The sequence below is a fragment of the Hemiscyllium ocellatum genome, chromosome 44 (assembly GCF_020745735.1).
Source record: "Hemiscyllium ocellatum isolate sHemOce1 chromosome 44, sHemOce1.pat.X.cur, whole genome shotgun sequence".
In the NCBI taxonomy this organism is placed as follows: domain Eukaryota; kingdom Metazoa; phylum Chordata; class Chondrichthyes; order Orectolobiformes; family Hemiscylliidae; genus Hemiscyllium; species Hemiscyllium ocellatum.
The window spans coordinates 3,681,062-3,708,961 of NC_083444.1; the positions used below are offsets into that span (position 1 = coordinate 3,681,062).

Here is a 27,900-nt window from a genome sequence, read left to right on the forward strand (position 1 = left end):
TCCCTCCATGACTACCTAGTCAGGTCCACGCCCCCCAACAACCCACCCTCCCACCCTGGCACCTTCCCCTGCCACCGCAGGAACTGTATAACCTGTGCCCACACCTCCTCCCTCACCTCCATCCAAGGCCCTAAAGGAGCCTTCCACATCCATCAAAGTTTTACCTGCACACCCACTAATATCATTTATTGTATCCGTTGCTCCCGATGCGGTCTCCTCTACATTGTGTAGACTGGACGCCTCCTAGCAGAGCACTTTAGGGAACATCTCCAGGATACCCGCACCAATCAACCGTACCGCCCCATGGCCCAACATTTCAACTCCCCCTCCCACTGTGTCGAGGACATGCAGGTCCTGGGCCTCCTTCATCGTCGCTCCTCCACCACCCGACACCTGGAGGAAGAACGCCTCATCTTCCGCCTCGGAACACTTCAACCCCAGGGCATCAATGTGGACTTCACCAGTTTCCTCATTTCCCCTTCCCCCACCTCACCCTAATTCCAAACTTCCAGCTCAGCACTGTCCCCATGACTTGTCCTACCTGCCTATCTTCCTTTCCACCTATCCACTCCACCCTCCTCTCTGACCTATCACCTTCATCCCTACCCCCACTCACCTATTGTACTCTATGCTACTTTCTCCCCACCCCCACCCTCCTCTCATTTATCTCTCCACCCTCAGGCTCTCTGCCTTTATTCTTGATGAAGGGCTTTTGCCCGAAACGTTGATTTCGCTGCTCCTTGGATGCTGCCTGAACTGCTGTGCTCTTCCAGCACCACTAATCCAGAATCTGGTTTCCAGCATCTGCAGTCATTGTTTTTACTACCTTGATGGGCTGAATGGCTTGCTTCCACACTGTAGGGATTCTGTGATCATGAAGGACTCTCATCCTCGACCTCTCCCCTTGCCTGAGGTGAGGTGACTCTCAGATTAATTCACCACTAATTCTCTCTCTCTCTGAGAGAGCAGCCTGCAGTTTGGAAGGACTGTGGTGATATACCTGGCTCTCTGAGGAGAGCTGAGAAGGTTAATGGGGGATTAAATTGGATTGTTCAAAGCCTTTGAGTGTTTTGATAGAATAAATGAACTGTTTCCATAGGGCACCAGAGGAACTCAGATTGAAGACAATCATAAACAGAGCCGGGGAGGGGGGAACTGGGGAGAACTCTTTGTTTAAAGCACAGTGGATCTCTATTTTAAAAAGAAACTTGCAAATTGAGTAGTGAATAAAGTCATAATGTATGCACTGCAACAGTAAATGCCTTGGAACACACTGCCTGAAAGGGTAATGGTAGATCCAAAACGAAAGGGAATCAGGAATGAGAAAGGTTTGGGGGGAAGGAATGGAGGGAGCAAGTGGTGAAATTAATTGGAGAGTTGTCATCAAGAGTCAAATGGACCCTTTCTGTGTCCTCCAGTAAAACGTGAGGTCTGCAGATGCTGCAGATCAGAGCTGAAAATGTGTTGCTGGTTAAAGCGCAGCAGGTCAGGCAGCATCCAAGGAACAGGAAATTCGACGTTTCGGGCATAAGCCCTTCATCAGGAATGAGGAGAGTGTGTCCAGCAGGCTAAGATAAAAGGTAGGGAGGAGGGACTTGGGGGAGGGGCGACCTTTTATCTTAGCCTGCTGGACACACTTTCCTCATTCCTGATGAAGGGCTTATGCCCGAAACGTCGAATTTCCTGTTCACTTGGACATCGATAAAGAAACGTTTTCAGCCTGTGGTACAGATTAATCAGGTCCCTGAATGTGTGTTCCCCCTTTCCATCGATGATTTGGGGTTTGCTAATGTTTTGCCATTCGCTATTCCCCAGTCACAGCCCTGACAGCACTGAGACAGGAGAAGGTGAGGCCAGCGGGTTTGGAAACAGAGGCATTGAATGACACCACGAAAGCAGAAAGAGCAACTCTACGCTTGTGGTTAGAGTGGATATTTGGAGACGGTCCCTTGGCAAGGTGACGGGACTTGAAAGGAGTCAGCCCAGAGTTCCTGTAAACAGCAGTTACAGAGCCTGAGGCCAGAGATTGTGTAGAGCAGGTAAATCATTCCAAACATCCACATGCTGAGATACAAGAGGGAATGGAGGCTCACAGACAGTCAGTAAGATTGGGCTTGGAGAGCTCAGGAATGAGGTGCTACACAACAGCAGCATGTTCAGATAGCAAGGAGAGGAGGAAAATAATTAATGAATTTAGGAATGTTTCACTGGGGTACAGTCCTGCACACACAGACACACACACTGACTCTCACTGGGGTACAATCCCATGTACATAGACACACTGACTCTCACTGGGGTACAGTCCCACACACACACTCACTGACTCTCACTGGGGTACAGTCACACACACACACACACACACACACACACACACACACACACTGACTCTCACTGGGGTACAGCCCCACACACACACACTGACTCTCACTGGGATACAGTCCCACACACACACTCACTGACTCTCACTGGGGTACAGTCACACACACACACACACACACTGACTCTCACTGGGGTACAGTCCCACACACACACTCACTGACTCTCACTGGGGTACAGTCACACACACACACACACACACACACACACACACACACACACACTCTGACTCTCACTGGGGTACAGCCCCACACACACACACTGACTCTCACTGGGTTACAGACACACACACACACACACAGACTCTCACTGGGGTACAGTCCCACACACACACTCACTGACTCTCACTGGGGTACAGTCACACACACACACACACACACACACTGACTCTCACTGGGGTACAGTTCCACACACACACACACACACACACACACACACTGACTCTCACTGGGGTACAGTTCCACACACACACACACACACACACACACAGACTCTCACTGGGGTACAGTCCCACACACACACACACACACACACACAGACTCTCACTGGGGTACAGTCCCACACACACACACACACACACACACACACACACACACACACACACACACACACTCTGACTCTCACTGGGGTACAGTCCCACACACACACACTGACTCTCACTGGGGTACAGTCCCACACACACACACACACACACACACACACAGACACACACACACTGACTCTCACTGGGGTACAGTCCCACACACACACACACACACACTGACTCTCACTGGGGTACAGTCCCACACACACACTGACTCTCACTGGGGTACAGTCTGTCCATGCTGAAGAGGATAATGTGGTTGTTTTTATGCTGTGAGAATTCTTATGCCAACATACAACTCGTCGATGCTTCCCCTGTAGAATATGCTTGACCTTCTCAGCTGCAAAGTGTTGTTTGTCTGGATTGTGGGGTGAGGCATTGCTGCTGGGTTGTCTGATGGTTATGCTCAGTTTCCTGGGACCAAGCTAGCTGACCTCAATGATAAGGAAACAAAATGCTCATCATCTCCTTTCCTGACTTGGGATTTTGCTGTGCACATGTTGGCCGCTCCGTTTCCCACAACATGGCTGCGGCTGCGTTGAATGTGAAGTGATTTGGAAAGTCCCAAGATGCCGAAGTGAGCAGGTTATAATTCCCAGAGGTCCTTGCTGGTTTGGTGATCAGACCTGGGGTCAGGTGAGAGGCTGGGACGTGTCGCTTTCTCTGGCCCTCGGTGCTGTTGTCCAGAATTCCCTGCACTACCTCGGGCAACTGCCTGCAGTCACTCTTGCATAATGCAGTCCGACAGGTCTGTCGACTCTTCTATGTAAATAAGGCTCTTGTGTGCTTACTCCTCCCTCATCACGTAGCTCAGTCACCGCTGACGACCTGTAGAAGGTACCGGAAATCTGCCACCTGTCTGGCAGTGGCTGGGGTGAGTGATGGGATAGTATATGTCTGTGAGCAAACACTGGTCCCTGTTTTGATTTCACTGCCACCAGGGCGTCTGTTCCAAAATGCTCCTTGTCTTTGCCACTCTGTGAATCTCCACTTTACACAGAGGCTGTGTCTCCCCCTCTGCTGTTTCTTGAGACGCAGTTTAATAAATGACCGTTGAACAGGGAGAGAATTGTTTTCTATTTTTGATTAATCTCTGCTTTGTGTGACTTGCTGAGTTGGGTCAGGTCACAGCATTATTGTTACTGAGCACAGATAGGTTCAAGTACCGGTGTGAGGCGAGATGGGACCTTGGTAACAGGTTGTTTGAGGACTTTACACGCTTAATCTCTCAATAATCCTGCAGGCAGTGAGTGAATGACTTGTAATAGGAACAGGAGGAGCCTATTCAATCCCTCAAAGTCTTACTATCCCATGAGATCAAGAGGAATCTGCAGCCCAACTCCATGGACATCTTTGTCCCACATTTCTTAATAATTTTGATGAACAATCCATGTTAGATTTATCGTTCTAAAGTCAATTGCCATTTATGAGAAAAATGCCTCAATTTCTGCCACCGTTTGTCTGTAAAACGATCTGATTCCCCATCCCTCAATTCCAGACTCAAACCAGTGGGAATAGTTTCTGTCAGTCCTTTTTGTTCCCCTGAACGTTTTAAATTTCAATCAAATCACTGTAAACAATCTAAATTCTGGGATTTCGACTCGAGTTTGTGCAAACTGTCTTTGAAGCAATCCTTAAAGCAGCATTGGGTTGGGGGTCAGATGTAATCTGGTGACGTTTTAGGCAGTTCGACTGTGGGCTTCCTGAATCTTCCAATTGTCACAAAATGTTGTCTCACTTAAAATAAGTAGAGCGCACACCTGTGAGGAGACAGTGTAGACAACATTGTACCCAGTGCACAGCACAGAGGCCATTCAGTCCCTTTTCTGACTCATTGGAAGGGCTATCAGCGAGTCCCGCCTCATGCCCCTCCCCCTTTATCTAGCCCTGCGTGTGTCTGTATGTGTGTGTGTGTGTCTGTCTGTATGTGTGTGTGTGTGCGCGAGAGTGAGAGAGAGACATCCTTCAGTAACCATTCTGATGATCTTAGAGCTCTGTGAAGGTTGTTTCATACGTCAGATGTAACTTGAGAATTTTTTTCTTAACTTTGAAAGGCAGAGGATTGGAAAGGGGGAGTTTTCTATGGCAGGAAGTGGCAGCATTTACTGAGTGGGAGAAAGTGGTTTTACTGCAAAACAGGTGCCTTTCCAAGATTATATTTTTAGTCGCTCTGACTGTTGGTACTGAGATTTCCTCTTTCAAGCTCCCCATGTCTATCTCCCACCCTTCAATCCTTATCTAAAGCCCCAAGTTCTCCTTTTACCCTAGACCACTGCGTTGTCTTCTGTTTTTCTGTCTCGCTCTTTACTGTCCACCTCTTCTTTCTCTTTCTCTGTTTATCTGTCTGTTCCCTTTTCCCCACTTCCTTGATTTCCTGTCCCCAAGCCTGTATTTCCCCCTCCTCACCCCAATTCTCTCTGCTTCCCATCCTCTGTGTCTCCCCTTCTCTGCGTTCTGTCCTGTACTTATTCCCCTTCCCCTCTGCGCTCTGCTCTCTGTCTCCTTTCCCCCTTCTCTCATGCGTCTCTTCTGTCCCTACCCCTTTTCTTTCCAAATGTCTGTATCCATGTCTTCCTCCTCCCTTCTCTGTCTACCAACCCCCTTCTTTCTCACATGAATCAAATTAACCAGAGAAGCAGTGATGCTGTTTCATGTGACATTCTCCCCAAAAATAGTCAAGAAACTCATCATAAATCTCACTCCTTCCTCTCATCTGAATCCCCTTCCTCTTCTCTCTCTCTCTTATCTGACCTATCCCACATCAGTAACGTTTTTACTAGGTTTCAGCTTTGCATTTCTGAAGTTTACAGCTTTGGTCTTTTTAGCTGCTAAAGTTAGCGATTCTTTACTTCTCTTTGTGTGGCTGACTTCAAGACAGTTTCAGTTGAGCTGTCCATCTGCAGCACGTGGTCCAGAGGTGGCCCTGCCCTTCCCCGCACTGAGCTGTGAGAAACCGATCGGGCAGGTGGGTGACTGGGATGTCGGGCTGGGGGAATGGGATACTTGTGGAAGAGCAGAATAAGCTGGGACTGAGATGCAAAAGCAGCTTCAGACAGATGCAGTCACAAATGGCTGGCCCTCACCTTCAAACTGGGACTGTGGGAGGATTCTTGACTGAGTGTTTTAATGTGTCTCACAAGCAAAATATTAGTTATGTTAACCTGTAAGGAGGTGGAGAAACTAAGGTTACAGCATGGAAAGTTAAGAGGGGTTGAAATTATGGAAGGTTTTGCTAAAATAGTTAAGGAAAACTATGTTTCCATTGTCTGAAGGATAGACTCTTAAAGGATCAATAAAGTGTGAGGTGATTTATTTTAGCAGGAAGAACATTAAAAAGCAATATAAAATTGGGGGTACAATTCTAACGGGGTGCAGGAGCTGGGAATAGAGGTGCACAGAGTAATGAAGGTGGCAGGACAGGGAGACAGCAGTAACTGAAACATACAGTACTCTTGGTTTTGTTAATAGGTGAAGGAGCAGGGAGATTATGTCGAACTTGAACTTGTATAAGACACTTGTTAGACCTTAGCAGTAAGAATGTGTGCAGTTGTAGAAAGGATTTTAATGCATTGAAGTGAGTGTAAAAACGATTTCCAAGAATGGTCCAGGGGTGAGGAATTCCTGTTATGTAAATAGATTACAGAGGTCGGGGGTGTTCTCCTGAGAGGAGGTCCGATAGAAGTGGCTCTATTGGATAGAGCTACTGGGCGGCACGAGTGGCTCAGTGGTTAGCACTGCTGCCTCACAGCACCAGGGTCCCAGGTTCGATTCCAGCCTTGGGCGACTGTCTGTGTGGAGTTTGCACATTCTCCCTGTGTCTATGTGGGTTTCCTCCAGGTGCTCCGTTTCCTCCCACAGTCCAAAGATGTGCAGGACACAAGAGAGAGCTAGGTGGCGGCACGGTGGCTCAGTGGTTAGCACTGCTGCCTCACAGCACCAGGGTCCCGGGTTCAATTCCAGCCTTGGGCGATGGTCTGTCTGGAGTTTGCACATTCTCCCCATTTCCTCCAGGTGCACCAGTTTCCTCCCATAGTCCAAAGATGTGCAGGGCCAGGTGAATTGGCCATGCTAAATTGCCCGTAGTGCTAGGTGCATTAGTCAGAAGGGAATGGGTCTGGGTGGGTTACTGATCGGAGGGTCGGTGTGGACTGGTTGGGCCAAAGGGCCTGTTTACACACTGTAGGGAATCTAATCGAATCGAATCTAATAAGGTTCTCAGAATCATGAGGGTGCTGGACAGAGCAGATCAGGAGAAACTGCTCCTGTTCAGAAAAGGAACAAGATGATCTGGGAAAGAAATAAGAGTGAAGTGAGGAAAAACATGTTCACCCAGCGAGTCGTTATGGTCTGGAGTGCACTGCCTGGAAACATGGTGGGGTCAGATTCAATTGAGGCTTTTGAGAGGGGCTTTGGATGGGTATTTGGATGGAAATAAAGTGTACGAGAGTAGGGGTGACAGGCAGGAGACTGGCTTCAAGTAACAGTGTTCGTTAAATGAGCCGACTCAGGCGGGTTGAGCTGAATGACTTCTTCCTACACTCGGACAATTCGGAGAGAGGGGCGAGATTAGCGAAAGAACCAAGATTGGAGGATGGGGGGGTGGAGGGGGGCCGTGGGGTGGGGGGTGGGGGGGGGGTGTCGGGGAGGGGGAGAGGGAGAGGGAGGGATGTGTAGAGTGACATTGAAGCCCAAGATCAAGTGACAGACCCAGCTCAGTGGACCAAATGGTCTCTACCAGCTCCAATTTCTTGTTGCCACAGACTGTGCCCCTCTGGAAGCAGGTTCAAGAGGTGAATGAGTTGGAAACGAGGTGGGGGGGGTCCAGATAAATGGTTGGAGGAGAGTTTATGGGGGGGGTGTGGAAGCTGGGGAGAAAGAGAAGTGAGACTGATTTGCAGAACAGGGTTGATGGACTGCATGGCCTCTTGTCTTTGTGGTGTTGCTGAAAGGGTTATGAAGGGATTGTCGATCTCTAAGTGCCCAGGAAGGAAGGCTTCTTGGCGGGCTGCCACATGGTCTGGGTCAGGGCCAAGTGTACATGTTACAGTTTGCTGCCTATCTGGTCAGCAACTTGACATACTGTTCCGTCAGTGAGGCAGATGATCTGCCTGCCAGTGTCTGGGTCTCCCGAATGAGGAGCACTGCTCCCACAGAGGGGGGGTGGTGGCTGGCAGGAATACCCACAGCACGGGGGAGGTATGGGAAAGGCAGGGTTCTGAGTCCTGGTGTATACCCCATGTCGATTGGTGAGTCCCATAGCGGGGGATTTGGGGAGATGCTGATGTGAATGGGGAATACACCTAGGCATACAAGCCACCTTCCTGCCCCTCCCCAACATCCCTGGCCACCTAAAAGCCTCCTGGAAGGTCCCCAGCTGCCACCTGCTCTGCTCCTGAGGCAATGTTTTGACCACAGGCAGAGTTTGTAGCCACCTATTCCTTTGCCCGGTTCCCTCCTGTGCTGGCGCAGAGTGGGGAGGTGGGCAGGAAACACTCCAACGACAGTCAGAGCAGAGCGCTCGGAGTGTGGGCCTGTCCTTTTTTTGGTGTTGTTTTAGGGTCAGGATTGCCGACGTTTCTACAACTGTTTTCAGGCTTAAGATGTCACCGTCTCACACCAGCTCCTCTTCCCTGCCCCCCCCACCCCACCCCTGTTCTATCTGAAACAGGTGAAAGGTCGCTGGCATGGCGACCCGGATTCCGGACGAGGTTCCTGACGGTGGTTGGGGTTGGGTGATTGTTCTGTCAGCATTCCTCATGTCGGCTCTGGTGTTTGGTGTCATCCGTTCCTTTGGCGTGTTCTTTGTGGCGTTTGTGGAGTACTTCTCCGAGGCTTCGAGCACCGTGTCGTGGATCACATCAACCGCCATCGCCATTCAGCAGTTTTCCAGTGAGTAGCCACACTGGTGTGAGGGAGGCAACAATGTCTACGCGGCAGTACCTGTGGTCTTTTACCCAGCACCTGGGAGTGTGGATTACTCCCTGTGTAACTCTACAGAGTCATTGCTAATTCAGCAGAGTAAGGTTATTCCAGATCAAAGGGGTTAGCCATGGGTACGTGTATGGGCCCTAGCTATGCCTGTCTCTTTGTCGGCTACGTAGAACAGTCCATCTTCTGTAGTTACACCGGCACCACTCCCCACCTCTTCCTCCGCTACATTGATGACCACATTGGCGCCACCTCGTGCTCCCATGAGGAGGTTGAGCAGGTCATCAACTTCACCAACACATTCCACCCTGACCTTAAATTTACCTGAACCATCACTGACACCTCCTTCCCCTTCCTGGACCTCTCCATCTTCATTATTGACAACTGACTTGACACTGACATTTTTTACAAACCCACCGGCTCCCACAGCTACCTGGATTGCACCTCTTCCCACCCTACCTCTGGCAAAAATGCCATCCTTTATTCCCAGTTCCTCCGCCTCTGCTGTATCTGCTCCCAGGAGGACCAGTTCCATCACAGAACACACCAGATGGCCTCCTTCTTTAAAGACCGTTGCCCTCCAACGCATCTTGTCCACATCCCGCACCTCCGTCCTCAAACCCCATCCCTCCAACCATAATAAGGACAGAACCCCACTGGTCCTCACCTTCCACCCTACCAACCTCCACATAAACCGCATTATCTGCTGACATTTCCGCCACCTCCAAACGGACCCCACCACCAGGGATGTATTTCCGTCCCCATCCCTATCCATTTTCCACAAAGACCGTTCCCTCCGTGACTACCTGGTCAGGTCCACGCCCCCCTACAACCCACCCTCCCATCCTGGCACCTTCCCCTGCCACCGCAGGAACTGCAAAACCTGTTCCCACACCTCCTCCCTCACCTCCATCCAAGGCCCCAAAGGAGCCTTCCACATCCATCAAAGTTTTACCTGCACATCCACTAATATCATTTATTGTATCCGTTGCTCCCGATGCGGTCTCCTCTACATTGGGGAGACTGGATGCCTCCTAGCAGAGCGCTTCAGGGAACATCTCCGGGACACCCGCACCAATCAACCACACCGCCCTGTGGCCCAACATTTCAATTCCCCCACCTACTCTGCTGAGGACATGCGGGTCCTGGGCCTTCTTCACTGCTGCTCTCTCATCACCCGATGCCTGGAGGAAGAACACCTCAACTTCTGCCTTGGAACACTTCAACCCCAGGGCATCAATGTGAACTTCACCAGTTTCCTCATTTCCCCTTCCCCCACCTCACCCTAGTTCCAAATTCCAGCTCAGCACCGTCCTCGTGACCTGTCCTACCTGCCTATCTTCCTTTTCACCTATCCACTGCACCCTCCTCTCTGACCTATCACCTTCGTCCCCTCCCCCATTCACCCAATGTACTCTTTGCTACCTTCTCCCTAGCTCCACCCCCCCCACTTCCCATTTGTCTCTCCATCCTGGAGGCTCCCTGCCTCCATTCCTGATGAAGGGCTTTTGTCCGAAACGTCAATTTACCTGCTCCTCGGATGCTGCCTGACCTGCTGTGCTTTTCCAGCACCACTCTAATCTAGACTCTGGTTTCCAGCATCTGCAGTCCTCACTTTTGCTTAAGGATTACTCCCTGTGTATCTGTATACAGTCATTGTTAATTCAGAGGATTACGCTCTGTATAACTATACAGAATCGCTGTTAATTCAGCTGAGTAAGAATTACTCCCTGTATAACTGTACAGAGTCACGGTTAATTCAGCAGAGTAAGGATTACTCCCTGTATAACTGTACAGTCACTGTTAATTCAGCAAAGATTACTCTTTTGTAATCTTTGCTGATTACAAATATTTGTAAAATCATTTTACAAAATCATTGTTTATTCAGCTGAGTAATGCCTACACTCTACAACTGCACAGAATCACTATTTGTTCAGCCAGATAAGGGTTATTTGTCTATATATTTAGCAACAGTTTACAGTACTGGATTTAAACTGCTGGAGATAATGAATTGAACGCACTTTGAGAAATAATTTCTCCTGTTTTCCTTTCCCGTTAGGTCCCATAGCCAGTGCTCTTAGCAATTACTTCGGAGCCCGTTCTGTGGTGATGCTGGGTGGTTTCCTTTCCAGCTTGGGGCTGGTATTTGCTTGTTTAGCTACAAACCTGGTTCACCTTTACCTGTCGATCGGACTTCTCTCAGGTGAGACAGGAAGTGGCTGAAGGTTACTCACTGGAAAGTGTTCACATAACAGCAAAGATAGATTCATACAGCATGGAAACAGACCCTTCGGCCCATCTCGTCCATGTTTGCCAAAGTAAACTAAACACACCGTCTGTGTGAAAAGGTTGGCCCCCCCTAGGTCTCTTATAAATCTTTCTCCTCTCACCTTAAACCTGTGGCCTCTAGTTTTGGACTTGCCTATGTTGGGGAAAAGACCTTGACTCTACTCTCTATCCACACCCCTCATGATTTTATAAACCTCTGTAAGGTCACCCCTCAGCCCCTGACACTCCATACTCCACAATTGGCAGCAGATGATGTGTGGTTAGGTGCTAGACCACTGAACACCATTCTGCTCAGGAGGAAGAACGTCACCTGGTGAGGCACGAAACTGTCTGGCTTTCTAGAATTTGTAGTGTACGAGGAGGCCATTCGGCCCATCCCACCTGGTGCAAGCTCTTCGCCTGGAGCCGTTTCCTTCAGTTCCATTTCCTGAAAGCGTTCCGGTGTGGGCTGGGCACTGAGGCTGCAGTCTTTCTCCCCTGTCTTCGGTGGCTCCACATAAAGACGTGATTTGCTCTGTTTGAGGGATTCTAATGACACTGACAGGCTGCTAACTATTGGTCGTTCCTGAGACGATAAGGGTGTCAAGTCTCTGACCTGTATGACTGTGCAGTGCTTCAAACAAGCCGGGCACGACAGAAGAAAATGGTGGACAACTATATAGTGCAGGACAGGAGACCCAAGTCGACGAGATTGGAGGGGGGAAGCATGATGGCTTTGATTCCTTGAGAGGTATTACTGAAGCTAAATGCTCATTTTACTCATGCCTACCTTTTATTTCCCTATTTGATAAACTGGAATTACATTCTCAGAACTGTAATGGAGGCAAATTTGAACTCCTTAGGAGTCTATGATTAGCAGCATTAACATAAGCACTACACAGCCATGTTTTTCAACCATGGTTCTGTTGTACAGCCAGAAACAGACCCTTCGGTCCAACCAGTCCATGCCAATCATAATCTCAAACTAAACTAGTCCCATCTGCCTGCACCAAACCCTATACCTTCAAATATTTCTTAGTGATCGACTTACCTAAATGTCTTTCAAATGTTGTAACCGTACCCGCAACCATCACTTCCTCTGGAAGTTCATTCCACACACCAACCACCCACTGTGTTAAAAAAAAACGTGCCCCCTTGTCTTTTTGAAATCCTCCCCCTCTCACCTTAAAGATTTGCCACCAATCTTGAAATTCCCCACCCTAGGGAAAAGACACACCTGCCTTTCACCTTATCCACGCCCTTCATGATTTTAGAAACCTTGAGAAGGGTTACCCCTCAACCTCTTATGTCCACTGAGAAAAGTCTGAGCCTTCCCAGTATATTTTTAAAACTCAAACCCTCCATTCCCAGCAACATCTTGGTAAATCTTTTCTGAACCCTCTTCTGCTTAATAACATTCTTCCTATAAATATATAGAGTCATAGAGATGTACAGCACGGAAACAGACCTTTCGGTCCAACCCATCCATGCTGACCAGATATCCCAACCCAATCTAGTCCCACCTGCCAGCACCTGACCCATATCCCTCCAAACCCTTCCTATTCATATACCCATCCAAATGCCTCTTAAATGTTGCAATTGTACAGCCTTCACCACTTCCTTTGGCAGATCATTCCATACACGTACCACCCTCTGTGTGAAAACTTTGCCCCTTAGGTCTCTTTTATATCTTGCCCCTCTCACCCTAAACCTATGCCCTCCAGTTCCCCGATCCCAGGGAAAAGACTTTGTCTATTTATCCTATCCAGGCCCGTCATGATTTTGTAATACCAAAATGGCGTTTAGTCCATCTGTTCCACATGAGCTTCATTCTGCCCTAACAGCACATTCCTGTTTGTTTCTGCATTGTGTGTCCATCCGGCTTTTCCCTCCTTCAATGGATTAGCAATATTCACTGGAGTCACTCCTTGTGATAGCGGTTCCATCACTGTCTGGATAAAGAACGTTCTCCTGAATTCGCTTTTGGATTTGTTAGTGACAGACTGTTCCATTGACACCCCTGCAAGTGGAAACACCTTTGCAATGTTTACTGTTTGCAACCTTTTCACAATTTGTAATGTTTTCCATCAGGCCACCCTCAACCACTTCTTTTCTAGAGGAAAAAGAGGGTCAGCCACTTCAGATAGTTATAACCTTCCAGTTCCAGACATCATCTGACCACAAAAACAGCCAACATTTTGTGACAATTTTTAAACTACAGATGTGGTGTCATAGCAGAAGTGAGTGGCAGAAAATCTACAATAAATCTTAAAGATTTCAATTCACCCACTAAATGAACAAAGAAGTACTGCAGGATCCAATGAAAAAGTTGATGTCTTTGAAACTTTTATTGGCAGCCATTAATGATAATGCTATCACCCTCTCTTATTTTGATTCTATAGGCTAATTCTCCAAGATCCCTGTAGTAAATTAAACCTGAGTTGTACATAGAACATAGAAAAATACAGCGCAGTACAGGCCCTTCGGCCCTCGATGTTGCGCCGACCAAAGTCTACCTAACCTACACTAGCCCAATAACTTCCATATGCTTATCCAATGCCCACTTAAATGACCATAAAGAGGGAGAGTTCACCACTGCTACTGGCAGGGCATTCCATGAACTCTCAACCCGCTGAGTAAAGAATCTACCCCTAACATCTGTCCTATACCTACCACCCCTTAATTTAAAGCTGTGTCCCCTAGTAACAGCTGACTCCATTAACAGAAAAAGGTTCTCAGTGTCTACCCTATCTAAACCCCTAATCATCTTGTGTTTCCCATTTCACTGATCTGCCTTCGTCCTCCTGAACACCATCACTGTTCTGTGTTTACTGCATTACCAAGGCTCAAATGAAACTTTCAAATTATACCCTGTATATCCAAGGCCTGGTTATTATAAAGAGCAGCAGCCCCAAACTTTTCTTTTTATTCATGGGACATGGATGTCACTATGGCCAGCGTTTCTTGCCCGTCCCTAATTGCCCTTGAGAAGGTGGGGGTAAGCTGGCTTCAGGAATCGCTGCCGTGTGTTGTAGATAGACCCAACAGTGCCCTTCCTTTCCTAGACTGTAAAATGACTCCTCACCGCTAAGCTCTGTCCCTTGGATAGCTTTGCATCCTTAATGGCAGTGCTCCTTTATCCCAATGGAATTTAGTTTTGATAACCAGTCTATGATGCGGGCATTAGTCAAATGGAGATTGAAGCTCTGTGCCCATCACTTGTGCTCTCCTGAAGAAACCTGTCACTTCATCAAACGTTTCGATCAAATTTGTTTTCCTATTAAAAACAAAACAGTGATAACCATCATTGATTAACTCCTCCTTATCCAAGTGAAAATTAATTGCTGTCTACGGCTTTCCCACGATTGGCCTTAAGACCGTAAGACATAGGAGTGGAAGTAAGGCCATTCGGCCCATCGAGTCCACTCCGCCATTCAATCATGGCTGATGGGCATTTCAACTCCACTCACCAGCGTTCTCCCCGTAGCCCTTAATTCCTCGAGACAACAAGAATGATCGATCTCTGATGCCTGGCTTGTCATTCGACTTGAAGCTATGGGTGGTATGGCCTTCACTTCTGAGTAGCTAAAGCAGGGGTTGGTGCTCTGTTACTATTACAAATTTGCATCCATAAAGCTATAGGTGGAACCTTTTCACACTAAAGGTAACCCCAAACCTCCCTCCTCTATCTGGGCGTATTTCTGCCCAGATTCTGCCAAAATCTGGGGAAAGTATGCTATTGGGTGTTCCTCTCCATTGGGCCATCTGTGAGTCAACATGATGCCACATGGGGCGTACTCCCTGTCAGCATGGTTTACCGTTGCCTCATTATAAACAACGGTGTGACATCTACATCCTTCCCGTCCTCTAGTACTACTCGAGTATTCAAGGAGAATTGAAAGATTGCGGCTCAAATGTCTGGAAATTTCACCCTTTTTCTCAAACTCGCATCATGTATAAATACATTGTATAATATTTTGAACTTGACATTGCAAAAAAATCCAAAGGAGGTTAGTTTGTTTCAATACTGTACGTGAGGTGTCTCGCTGCACTTGGCATTAGAGGTTATATTTCTGACACGTTTACATTTCATGCACGTCGTTCTCTGGTGTTTACAGCTCTGAGCGGGGTTTGCAGTTTGCTGCCTTTCAGTGTGCAGGGATAGGAGGGTCTTAGACAGACACCTTTCTCCATTGTGCCTGTGTGGTGGCCATTGGGCCGAACTTTACAGCATTCCTCGTGTGTAATCCTGGGGCCTTGCAATATGGTCATTTACATTCGCCGGCTGTCGATAGTTCTTTGCAGTGGCGGAGCAGCGAGTCAAAGAATCTTTTTCACTAAGTTGGTGGTCGTCCAGCAGAAGTTGTATGCCCCTGGGAATGTCCCATAGAGCACAGAACCCGACGTCACGGAGATGCCTGTGTCCAACCTCAACAAAAACTCCCTCCTTCTGGACTGACTTGCCTCCTGCAGCGACCGACTGTGTATTCCATCCTGACTTGAGGATTTTTTTTATTTTTGAACACTTAATAACTGTTCTTTATCCACCTCAATCCTGTCCAGTTTCTCCACTCCCTCCCACATGGCTGTGTTGTACACAGCATCCTGTTTCACAGAAGGAAATCCAAAGTTTATACTTAGTGCCGTGCTTTTTGCCTTTACACGTGACTACCCTTTTAGTCTTTACATGTTCCTCATAAAAGACAATCTTCATGCTTTATTGCACCCGCTGAGCTTTGCTGAGAAATTTCTTTGCCTGACTTACTTCCTATTTCAGTGTTTCAGTTCTCTTCTATACTTTCTTTCTTTACATGTCATTCACTACCTCAGGATGTCTCAGGTTTCTTTGTAGGAGTCAGAATGTCTTAACCAATACATGTCAGCAAAATAGCAATGCAGTACGACGAAGTCATTTTTTTTTTGTTTGTTACATTAATGACATCTGTGAGTCGTGCCTGCTCTGATGTGTGTGTGCGGAGCCACATGTAAACCAATGTGGTTTGACTTGTCTCCCGTTTGGGATGATCAACACTCATTTAAAATGGGTAACAAATGCTAGAAATGAAAGAAAGGAGCCATCTGGGTGGATGGATCTTCTGTCTGATAGCTTCGCTTTGAAAGATGGCATATCTAACAGTGTGTTGCTCCCCTCGTTTCTAACCCTCCGACAGTGCGGCACTCCCTCAGCACTGACCCTCTGACAGTGCGGCACTCCCTCAGCGCTGACCCTCCGACAGTGCGGCGCTCCCTCAGCGCTGAGCCTCCGACAGTGCGGCGCTCCCTCAGCGCTGACCCTCCGACAGTGCGGCGCTCCCTCAGCGCTGAGCCTCCGACAGTGCGGCGCTCCCTCAGCGCTGAGCCTCCGACAGTGCGGCGCTCCCTCAGCGCTGAGCCTCCGACAGTGCGGCGCTCCCTCAGCGCTGAGCCTCCGACAGTGCGGCGCTCCCTCAGCGCTGAGCCTCCGACAGTGCGGCGCTCCCTCAGCGCTGAGCCTCCGACAGTGCGGCGCTCCCTCAGCGCTGAGCCTCCGACAGTGCGGCGCTCCCTCAGCGCTGAGCCTCCGACAGTGCGGCGCTCCCTCAGCGCTGAGCCTCCGACAGTGCGGCGCTCCCTCAGCGCTGAGCCTCCGACAGTGCGGCGCTCCCTCAGCGCTGAGCCTCCGACAGTGCGGCGCTCCCTCAGCGCTGAGCCTCCGACAGTGCGGCGCTCCCTCAGCGCTGAGCCTCCGACAGTGCGGCGCTCCCTCAGCGCTGAGCCTCCGACAGTGCGGCGCTCCCTCAGCGCTGAGCCTCCGACAGTGCGGCGCTCCCTCAGCGCTGAGCCTCCGACAGTGCGGCGCTCCCTCAGCGCTGAGCCTCCGACAGTGCGGCGCTCCCTCAGCGCTGAGCCTCCGACAGTGCGGCGCTCCCTCAGCGCTGAGCCTCCGACAGTGCGGCGCTCCCTCAGCGCTGAGCCTCCGACAGTGCGGCGCTCCCTCAGCGCTGAGCCTCCGACAGTGCGGCGCTCCCTCAGCGCTGAGCCTCCGACAGTGCGGCGCTCCCTCAGCGCTGAGCCTCCGACAGTGCGGCGCTCCCTCAGCGCTGAGCCTCCGACAGTGCGGCGCTCCCTCAGCGCTGAGCCTCCGACAGTGCGGCGCTCCCTCAGCGCTGAGCCTCCGACAGTGCGGCGCTCCCTCAGCGCTGAGCCTCCGACAGTGCGGCGCTCCCTCAGCGCTGAGCCTCCGACAGTGCGGCGCTCCCTCAGCGCTGAGCCTCCGACAGTGCGGCGCTCCCTCAGCGCTGAGCCTCCGACAGTGCGGCGCTCCCTCAGCGCTGAGCCTCCGACAGTGCGGCGCTCCCTCAGCGCTGAGCCTCCGACAGTGCGGCGCTCCCTCAGCGCTGAGCCTCCGACAGTGCGGCGCTCCCTCAGCGCTGAGCCTCCGACAGTGCGGCGCTCCCTCAGCGCTGAGCCTCCGACAGTGCGGCGCTCCCTCAGCGCTGAGCCTCCGACAGTGCGGCGCTCCCTCAGCGCTGAGCCTCCGACAGTGCGGCGCTCCCTCAGCGCTGAGCCTCCGACAGTGCGGCGCTCCCTCAGCGCTGAGCCTCCGACAGTGCGGCGCTCCCTCAGCGCTGAGCCTCCGACAGTGCGGCGCTCCCTCAGCGCTGAGCCTCCGACAGTGCGGCGCTCCCTCAGCGCTGAGCCTCCGACAGTGCGGCGCTCCCTCAGCGCTGAGCCTCCGACAGTGCGGCGCTCCCTCAGCGCTGAGCCTCCGACAGTGCGGCGCTCCCTCAGCGCTGAGCCTCCGACAGTGCGGCGCTCCCTCAGCGCTGAGCCTCCGACAGTGCGGCGCTCCCTCAGCGCTGAGCCTCCGACAGTGCGGCGCTCCCTCAGCGCTGAGCCTCCGACAGTGCGGCGCTCCCTCAGCGCTGAGCCTCCGACAGTGCGGCGCTCCCTCAGCGCTGAGCCTCCGACAGTGCGGCGCTCCCTCAGCGCTGAGCCTCCGACAGTGCGGCGCTCCCTCAGCGCTGAGCCTCCGACAGTGCGGCGCTCCCTCAGCGCTGAGCCTCCGACAGTGCGGCGCTCCCTCAGCGCTGAGCCTCCGACAGTGCGGCGCTCCCTCAGCGCTGAGCCTCCGACAGTGCGGCGCTCCCTCAGCGCTGAGCCTCCGACAGTGCGGCGCTCCCTCAGCGCTGAGCCTCCGACAGTGCGGCGCTCCCTCAGCGCTGAGCCTCCGACAGTGCGGCGCTCCCTCAGCGCTGAGCCTCCGACAGTGCGGCGCTCCCTCAGCGCTGAGCCTCCGACAGTGCGGCGCTCCCTCAGCGCTGAGCCTCCGACAGTGCGGCGCTCCCTCAGCGCTGAGCCTCCGACAGTGCGGCGCTCCCTCAGCGCTGAGCCTCCGACAGTGCGGCGCTCCCTCAGCGCTGAGCCTCCGACAGTGCGGCGCTCCCTCAGCGCTGAGCCTCCGACAGTGCGGCGCTCCCTCAGCGCTGAGCCTCCGACAGTGCGGCGCTCCCTCAGCGCTGAGCCTCCGACAGTGCGGCGCTCCCTCAGCGCTGAGCCTCCGACAGTGCGGCGCTCCCTCAGCGCTGAGCCTCCGACAGTGCGGCGCTCCCTCAGCGCTGAGCCTCCGACAGTGCGGCGCTCCCTCAGCGCTGAGCCTCCGACAGTGCGGCGCTCCCTCAGCGCTGAGCCTCCGACAGTGCGGCGCTCCCTCAGCGCTGAGCCTCCGACAGTGCGGCGCTCCCTCAGCGCTGAGCCTCCGACAGTGCGGCGCTCCCTCAGCGCTGAGCCTCCGACAGTGCGGCGCTCCCTCAGCGCTGAGCCTCCGACAGTGCGGCGCTCCCTCAGCGCTGAGCCTCCGACAGTGCGGCGCTCCCTCAGCGCTGAGCCTCCGACAGTGCGGCGCTCCCTCAGCGCTGAGCCTCCGACAGTGCGGCGCTCCCTCAGCGCTGAGCCTCCGACAGTGCGGCGCTCCCTCAGCGCTGAGCCTCCGACAGTGCGGCGCTCCCTCAGCGCTGAGCCTCCGACAGTGCGGCGCTCCCTCAGCGCTGAGCCTCCGACAGTGCGGCGCTCCCTCAGCGCTGAGCCTCCGACAGTGCGGCGCTCCCTCAGCGCTGAGCCTCCGACAGTGCGGCGCTCCCTCAGCGCTGAGCCTCCGACAGTGCGGCGCTCCCTCAGCGCTGAGCCTCCGACAGTGCGGCGCTCCCTCAGCGCTGAGCCTCCGACAGTGCGGCGCTCCCTCAGCGCTGAGCCTCCGACAGTGCGGCGCTCCCTCAGCGCTGAGCCTCCGACAGTGCGGCGCTCCCTCAGCGCTGAGCCTCCGACAGTGCGGCGCTCCCTCAGCGCTGAGCCTCCGACAGTGCGGCGCTCCCTCAGCGCTGAGCCTCCGACAGTGCGGCGCTCCCTCAGCGCTGAGCCTCCGACAGTGCGGCGCTCCCTCAGCGCTGAGCCTCCGACAGTGCGGCGCTCCCTCAGCGCTGAGCCTCCGACAGTGCGGCGCTCCCTCAGCGCTGAGCCTCCGACAGTGCGGCGCTCCCTCAGCGCTGAGCCTCCGACAGTGCGGCGCTCCCTCAGCGCTGAGCCTCCGACAGTGCGGCGCTCCCTCAGCGCTGAGCCTCCGACAGTGCGGCGCTCCCTCAGCGCTGAGCCTCCGACAGTGCGGCGCTCCCTCAGCGCTGAGCCTCCGACAGTGCGGCGCTCCCTCAGCGCTGAGCCTCCGACAGTGCGGCGCTCCCTCAGCGCTGAGCCTCCGACAGTGCGGCGCTCCCTCAGCGCTGAGCCTCCGACAGTGCGGCGCTCCCTCAGCGCTGAGCCTCCGACAGTGCGGCGCTCCCTCAGCGCTGAGCCTCCGACAGTGCGGCGCTCCCTCAGCGCTGAGCCTCCGACAGTGCGGCGCTCCCTCAGCGCTGAGCCTCCGACAGTGCGGCGCTCCCTCAGCGCTGAGCCTCCGACAGTGCGGCGCTCCCTCAGCGCTGAGCCTCCGACAGTGCGGCGCTCCCTCAGCGCTGAGCCTCCGACAGTGCGGCGCTCCCTCAGCGCTGAGCCTCCGACAGTGCGGCGCTCCCTCAGCGCTGAGCCTCCGACAGTGCGGCGCTCCCTCAGCGCTGAGCCTCCGACAGTGCGGCGCTCCCTCAGCGCTGAGCCTCCGACAGTGCGGCGCTCCCTCAGCGCTGAGCCTCCGACAGTGCGGCGCTCCCTCAGCGCTGAGCCTCCGACAGTGCGGCGCTCCCTCAGCGCTGAGCCTCCGACAGTGCGGCGCTCCCTCAGCGCTGAGCCTCCGACAGTGCGGCGCTCCCTCAGCGCTGAGCCTCCGACAGTGCGGCGCTCCCTCAGCGCTGAGCCTCCGACAGTGCGGCGCTCCCTCAGCGCTGAGCCTCCGACAGTGCGGCGCTCCCTCAGCGCTGAGCCTCCGACAGTGCGGCGCTCCCTCAGCGCTGAGCCTCCGACAGTGCGGCGCTCCCTCAGCGCTGAGCCTCCGACAGTGCGGCGCTCCCTCAGCGCTGAGCCTCCGACAGTGCGGCGCTCCCTCAGCGCTGAGCCTCCGACAGTGCGGCGCTCCCTCAGCGCTGAGCCTCCGACAGTGCGGCGCTCCCTCAGCGCTGAGCCTCCGACAGTGCGGCGCTCCCTCAGCGCTGAGCCTCCGACAGTGCGGCGCTCCCTCAGCGCTGAGCCTCCGACAGTGCGGCGCTCCCTCAGCGCTGAGCCTCCGACAGTGCGGCGCTCCCTCAGCGCTGAGCCTCCGACAGTGCGGCGCTCCCTCAGCGCTGAGCCTCCGACAGTGCGGCGCTCCCTCAGCACTAAACCTCCTGCACTGAAGCACTCCTTCAGTGCTGACCGTCCGACAGTGAGGCGCTCCCTCAGCACTGAGCCTCCAACAGTGCCCACCGTCCGACAGTGAGGCGCTCCCTCAGCGCTGAGCCTCCGACAGTGCGGCGCTCCCTCAGCGCTGAGCCTCCGACAGTGCGGCGCTCCCTCAGCGCTGAGCCTCCGACAGTGCGGCGCTCCCTCAGCACTAAACCTCCTGCACTGAAGCACTCCTTCAGTGCTGACCGTCCGACAGTGAGGCGCTCCCTCAGCACTGAGCCTCCAACAGTGCCCACCGTCCGACAGTGAGGCGCTCCCTCAGCGCTGAGCCTCCGACAGTGCGGCGCTCCCTCAGCGCTGAGCCTCCGACAGTGCGGCGCTCCCTCAGCGCTGAGCCTCCGACAGTGCGGCGCTCCCTCAGCGCTGAGCCTCCGACAGTGCGGCACTCCCCCAGCGCTGACCCTCCGACAGTGCGGCACTCCCCCAGCGCTGACCCTCCAACTGTGCAGTGCTGCCCCAGTGGTGACCCTGCGACAGTGCGGTGACCCCTCAGCCTTCTGGCTGAGAATCCTACCAACCTGGGTCATGGTTGACCACCTTCTCTGTGAGCCTCCATCTGTGTAAGGGAGCACTGTGCTGAATTGTGACATGCTGTGTTTGGAGTGGGAGATTGTGTGTTTAGTTGTTCAGCCACTCCACAGTTTGTTAGAGCTGTAATGGTGAGACCTTCTGTTGTGGTTAAACTTTGCCCTCTTGTGTTCTATTCTTTGTAAACTTAACCCTACCTAAATTCTGCTGCCTGGGATCTTCACTCACAGCAAGCCCTGCTCCCCTACTTTCCCAGTGGTTGCTAATCTACATTGCAACTTCTCACCCATTATTTTCAAATGCATTCATAGCCTCAACTCCCTTCCACAGGTAGCTCTCCCTGAGGTCTCTACACTTCTCGAACTCAGGGCCCTTGATGATTGCTGTCGCTCCCGCTTGGGCGGCCTTGCTTTCAATTGCTGGCCCCAAATTCTGGAAATTCCTCCCTTAACCTATGCCTCTCCACATCATGCTCTTCCTTTTAATACAATCCTTGTAACCTATCTCATGATTTGACTGTTGGCTTATGGAATCATAGAGTCGTACAGCACGGACACATGCCCTTCAGTCCAACCTGTCCATGCCAACCGCGATGTACAAGGATGTTACCAAGACTGGAAGGTTTGAGTTAATAGGCTGGGACTTTCTTCCCCTGATGCATACGATACTGAGGGGTGACTTTATCGAAGTATATAAAATCATGAGGGGCATGGATAAGGTGAATAGCAAAGGGTGGGAGAGTCTGTAACTAGAGAGCAAAGGTTTAAGGTGAGATCTGACTTAACATCCTGCTGTGGGCTCTTGTTATACATTATTTTATAATGCACCTGTGAAGCACTTTGGGTTATTCCACTGCATTGAAATTGTTATATAATGATCAGTGGTTGGTAGTTAGCTGTCCGTATGTAAACAATGTGTTCTCCTGTTATCTGGCAGGCTTTGGCTGGGCGCTCGTCTTCACCCCATCCGTTGCTGCTGTTAGTCGATACTTTAACAAGAGGCGGACTCTGGCAATGGGGATGGCTTTCACTGGAGTTGGCATCGGCTCCTTTGTCTTCTCCCCACTCTTCCAGTATCTAATTGATGAGTACATGTGGCGGGGGGCACTGCTGGTCATCGCGGGCATGATGCTCAACCTCATGGTGTGTGGTGCGTTGATCAGACCCCTGACCCTGAAGGAAGACCTGGTTCGCGCCACGGCTCCGGGAGAGGGCTCATTATGTTGTCAAGGTGCCAGGAATGTGATCTTCGACCTGCTGGACCTGAGCCTGCTCCGACACTGGCCCTTCCTGACCTTGGTGCTGTCTGTCACCTTGATCAATGCTGGCTATTTTGTGCCTTATGTCCACTTTGTGGCCCACGCCCAGTCCATTGGCTTCGATGAGTACCAGGCCGCATTCCTGATGTCAGTGGCGGGAGTGATGGACCTGATTGGTCGGCTGCTGTCCGGCTGGTTCTCTGACCTACGCAAGATGCGCCTGGTTCACATCCTGATCCTGTGGACCATGCTGACAGGACTGAGCTTGCTCGCCATCCCCTTGGGTCACACCTACCCTGTGCTGATGTTGATTGGCATGGCCTACGGGTTCTGCGCTGGGGCCTTGACACCTGTGGTGTTCTCCTTACTGCCTGAGATAGTCGGGATTGGGAGGATTTACGGAGCGTTGGGCCTGCTGCAGATGTTGGAGAGTGTAGGGGGACTGCTGGGAGCACCGATATCAGGTAAAGAAAACACCCTTTATTCTGAACTTTGCATTTTGGACACCTGGGTGTAGAAACATTGATCTCTGTGACTCTATGTTAAGGTTCTAGTACAATGTTGGTAGTTAGGGTACAGATCAGTCATGGTGTAATTGCATGGCAGTTGAATGAATGAATGGCCTCTCCCTGTAGCTATAAGAAGGATGATCCTTTAGTTCCAGGTGAATCTTTCTCTTGAGGTGCAGTACTCAGAACTGAACACACTGACTTCAGATGGAATCTGACCAAGGTTCAGTACCACTGAAGCATCAGTTCTTCCTCCCAGCTTTGAGATAAAGATTAACTTTCCGTTAGCAGCTTTAATTGCTTTTTGCAGCTGATCGCTTTCTCAAAACGGTTTCGAGTCTTAGATCACGGAAACAGACCCTTTGGTCTTACTCGACAATGCCGACCAGATATTCTGAATTAACCTAGTCCCATTTGCCAGCGTTTGGCCCATATCCCTCTGTACCCTTCATATACCCATCCAGATGCCTCTTAAATGTTGCAATTGTACCAGCCTCCACCACTTCCTCTGGCAGCTCACTCCACACACGTACCACCCTCTGCGTGAAAAAGTTGGCCTTAGGTCCTTTCAAAATCTTTCCCCTCTCACCCTAAACTTATGCTCTCTAGTTCTGGACTGCCCTCCTCCAGGGAAAAGACCTTATCTATTTACACTGTCCATGCCCCTTATGATTTTATAAACCTCTATAAGGTCACCCCTCATCCTCCAACAATCCATGGAAAATAGCCTTCGCCTATTCAGCCGCTCCCTATAGCTCGAACCCTTTAACCCTGGCAACATCCTTGTAAATCTTTTCTGAGCTCTTTAATTTTAATAATATCTTCCCTATAGCAGGGAGGCCAGAATTGAATGCAGTATTTCAGAAATGGCCTGTACAGCTGCAGTTTTTTTTTTGTGTGAAAATCTGACAGAACTCTTTGCTTGTCCAGGTTCTCATTTTTTCACCACGTTAAAGGTGCTGAATGTGCATTTATATAGCGCTGTTGACAAGGATCTTCCAAAGTGTTTTACAACCAATGTTACACTTTTGAAGAACAGTCAATGTTTTATGTTTGCAAACATGGGAGCCAATTTGCAAAACCATCTCCTACATTCAATAACCACATTTATGGCAGGGGATTAGGGATTAATATTGGCCAGGACCCCAGGATGATCTCCCTGCTCCTCTTCTTGTAGTTAGAGACAAAAAAAAAACTGCAGATGCTGGAATCCATAGTAAACACACAGGAGACTGGAAGAACACAGCAAGCCAGGCAGCATCAGGAGGTGGAGAAGTCAACGTTTCAGGTGTAACCCTTCTTCAGGACTGGGAGTGGGTGTAGGGGGAAGCTGCAGATAAAAGAGGTGGCAGGGGTAGGGTGGTGAAGTGGGGATAGGTGAAGACAAGTAGAGGGTACGACCTGGTTGGCCAATGGGAGGAATGAATCCTGTTGGTGGCAGGGAGGAGTGGAAGGGAGGGGAACATAGAACATGGAACAATACAGCACAGAACAGGCCCTTCGGCCCACGATGTTGTGCCGAACATCTATCCTAGATTAAGCACCCATCCATGTACCTATCCAATTGCCGCTTAAAGGTCGCCAATGATTCTGACTCTACCACTCCCACGGGCAACGCATTCCATGCCCCCACCACTCTCTGGGTAAAGAACCCACCCCTGACATCTCCCCTATACCTTACACCCTTCACCTTAAATTTATGTCCCCTTGGAAAGAGCTGGGCAGGGAGTCAGGGGATGGGGAGGGAGGTTATTTGAAATTGGAGAACTCGATGTTGAGTCCTCCGGCCTGTAGGTTGCCCAGGCAGAAGATCAGGTGTTGTTCCTCCAATTTGTGGTGACCATGGGGTTCCTTTACATCCCTCTGAGAGGGAAGATAGGGTGTCATCAGAAATGTGACATGTCTTGACAGTGCAGAATTCCTTCAATATGGCACTAGGAGTGCCTGAAGAGCATAAATACTCCAAAAGAGCATAAATACTCCTTCAATATGGCACTAGGAGTGCCTGAAGAGCATAAATACTCCAAAAAAGCATAAATACTCCTTCAATATGGCACTAGGAGTGCCTGAAGAGCATAAATACTCCAAAAGAGCATAAATACTCCTTCAATATGGCACTAGGAGTGCCTGAAGAGCATAAATACTCCAAGACTTTGTTGTGGGATATGAAGTTGTGACTTTCTGACACAAAGGTGAGCCTCTTCAACTCAATATTGGCTAGTCTCAGCTATTTGCAACAGGCTGACCTAATTTTTTTTCACATTTCTGCTTCTAGGCTGGCTGCGCGATGCAACTGGTAACTACACGGCTTCCTTTGTGGTGGCAGGTACTTTCCTCCTGCTCAGCAGCCTGGTTCTGATTGGTATTCCCGGTGCCTTGTCCTGTTCCTGTCTCCCGCCTGCCAGGCATCCCCAGACAAAGAACGCGAAGGAGGAGGAGGAGGAGGAGGAAGAGGAGGAATGCAAGTCTATGGCTGACTCAAATGGATCTGGGCTGGAGGTGCAGTGTGTCCCGATTGAGCCCAGCAGTATTGCTTGCAGAAACACAGTGGTGGCCTGAATTAAGAAACACATTAATGCTGGGAGTGGATGTTGATGTTTAAATTGAGCTGTCTCCAACTCCAAGTGAGATCGGAGTGAGAATTGACGCCATTCTATCAGCCATTGCAGGCTGGAAGTTGGATGGAATCCATGGCAAACAGAGTCTATTTAAACAGAGCTTCTACGAGTACAGGAAATGGGCTAAAATCCCCGAGGAAAAAAAAACCCTCAGCAAAAAGCAGTACGTTGTTGATGGTGACATGATACAAATTTGCTGCATAAAATCATTAACTTTACAATAGTATTGATTAAGGGAGGTACTAGTAAATCATCTCCATTAGACTGGGACTCATTGTGCCACAGTAACCTATTAATGCTCACTACCCCTTTAACACTTGCCCATTTTCTCCCATCCCACCCCCAATTAGTGATAGCTGTTTGTACAGGCACTGGCTCAGCCTGACTGGCAAAGTTCGCAGTTCAGAACCAAGTCTAGTTGTGCATTTGTTGATCTTGGCAGAGAATGGGCCGGGCTATAGTCCTCATCAGTGCCTCTGAGTTGAAAGAATCAACTTCCTGCCTGCTGGAAAGACTGTGTCCATATGGTTGATGGTAAGAGCTGGTGTGAAGGTTGCTGCTGTTGAATAGTTCATTGGTGCTTGTTGTTAGCAGGCTCCTGCAGATATAATGCCTGAGGTAGGTGGCATTGTGAGGAAGGAGCAGAAAGTGGGAAGGCAGAGACGCCTTTATTAGCAGTGTGGAGAGCTGCCAGACTGCAGAGCACTCAACTTGGGGCTTTTAGAAAGAGCAGTTACACCACGTCAACCCACCACCACCGTCACTTGGCTCTTGAGACGGCGCCTCCTGTCTTGGGCCCCAAATTATCATATCGAAGACATGATACGTTCTAACTCCCAACTGATATAATCATTGAGATACTATATTAACTAACTCAGGGCAACTGGAATTCAGTCAGACTTCAACTTCTTAGCTTTCTTCAACTTAACACACAGACTTGGTGATTGTGTTATCCTGTGAAATGGCATTTGGAGAGCATGGAACTACTGAAGGTGGGAATCTCCTTATCGGGGACACTGTCAAAATTGTACTACTGGCCCTGTTCTCTTTCCCTCTGGACCTGCACTGGTTTTATGCCTTCGAACCTGGCAGTTGGGTTTGACTATAACTTGGATAGGGTTGTCAGTGGGTGATGTGACTAATTTGAAGGGGAAGGTAGGGGTCTCCTGTTGGCTTTCTCAGTGAGATTTCTCAGGAATCCCCTGCTTCTGAGCGCTACCAAAAAAAACCCTGCCTGTTCATTGCTGCATCTCGAATAGAAACTGAGAATGTTCAAACAATAAAAGCATTTTAAAAAATACTTTTAACGTTGTCATTTCTTTGTTAAAGCTGCGTTACTGCCAACTAAGATCCTTGTCCCTATTCTTGATTAGTGGCTGGGTTGGTATAACTAGGCCAGGGTGCTACTGTTAACTTTGGTTATCTGGACTGGGGAAGACAAATACTATTTGGCTGTGTGAGTCTGCGACTGTTTGGTGAGGATGGGAGTTGAATTTTCATGTTGTCACGGTTAGCCTGACTTGCATTTATTGTAAGGACCCACACCCGAAATATAGCTACTTTGGTAAGGTGTCAGGGAGCACCAGCACCAGGTGCGGACTCTAGGAATGACCAATTCAACTAGTGTAAGATCCCAACATCTTTCCCTTATATATTCCTCCTTAAATAATCAGATTCCCTCTTAAATGCCCCATTTCCAGATCCTAAATGCTTGCTGTATCAAAAAGTAATTTGTGTCTCCACTGCTTATTTTGCCAATTCCCTGAAATCCACGCCCTCTGGTACTTGATGCTGCCACCAATGAGAACAGTTTCTCTGCAAGTTCTGGTCCCTCGTGATGCCTTCATTAAATCCCATGTTGATTACTTTGTGGGAACTAAGTTTCCTGCCATTACTTGTTTGTTGATTGACTTGTTTCATTCTGAGCACCTAAGTCCGGATATATTCAGTTCAAGTTGGGAAGGAGTGGGAGTTGTGATTTGGAGAGAT

General features: G+C 52.1%; 1 protein-coding gene across 4 annotated transcripts; it reads left to right on the forward strand.

Moving 5' to 3' along the window:
• The first annotated feature begins 3,781 nt into the window (after positions 1-3,781).
• Positions 3,782-27,211, forward strand: slc16a13 (solute carrier family 16 member 13). Of its 4 annotated transcripts, XM_060854466.1 has the most exons (6): positions 4,971-5,098; positions 5,834-5,924; positions 8,628-8,848; positions 10,947-11,090; positions 22,463-23,248; positions 25,569-27,211. In XM_060854466.1, the coding sequence occupies exons 3-6, from the start codon at positions 8,644-8,646 to the stop codon at positions 25,850-25,852; spliced, it is 1,419 nt and encodes a 472-aa protein (XP_060710449.1). In that variant the 5' UTR covers positions 4,971-5,098; positions 5,834-5,924; positions 8,628-8,643; the 3' UTR covers positions 25,853-27,211. The 4 variants fall into 4 exon arrangements, with proteins under 4 accessions (XP_060710450.1, XP_060710449.1, XP_060710448.1 ...); XM_060854467.1 differs by lacking the exons at positions 4,971-5,098; positions 5,834-5,924 and adding an exon at positions 3,782-3,833; XM_060854465.1 differs by lacking the exon at positions 5,834-5,924.
• Positions 27,212-27,900: the final 689 nt, after the last annotated feature.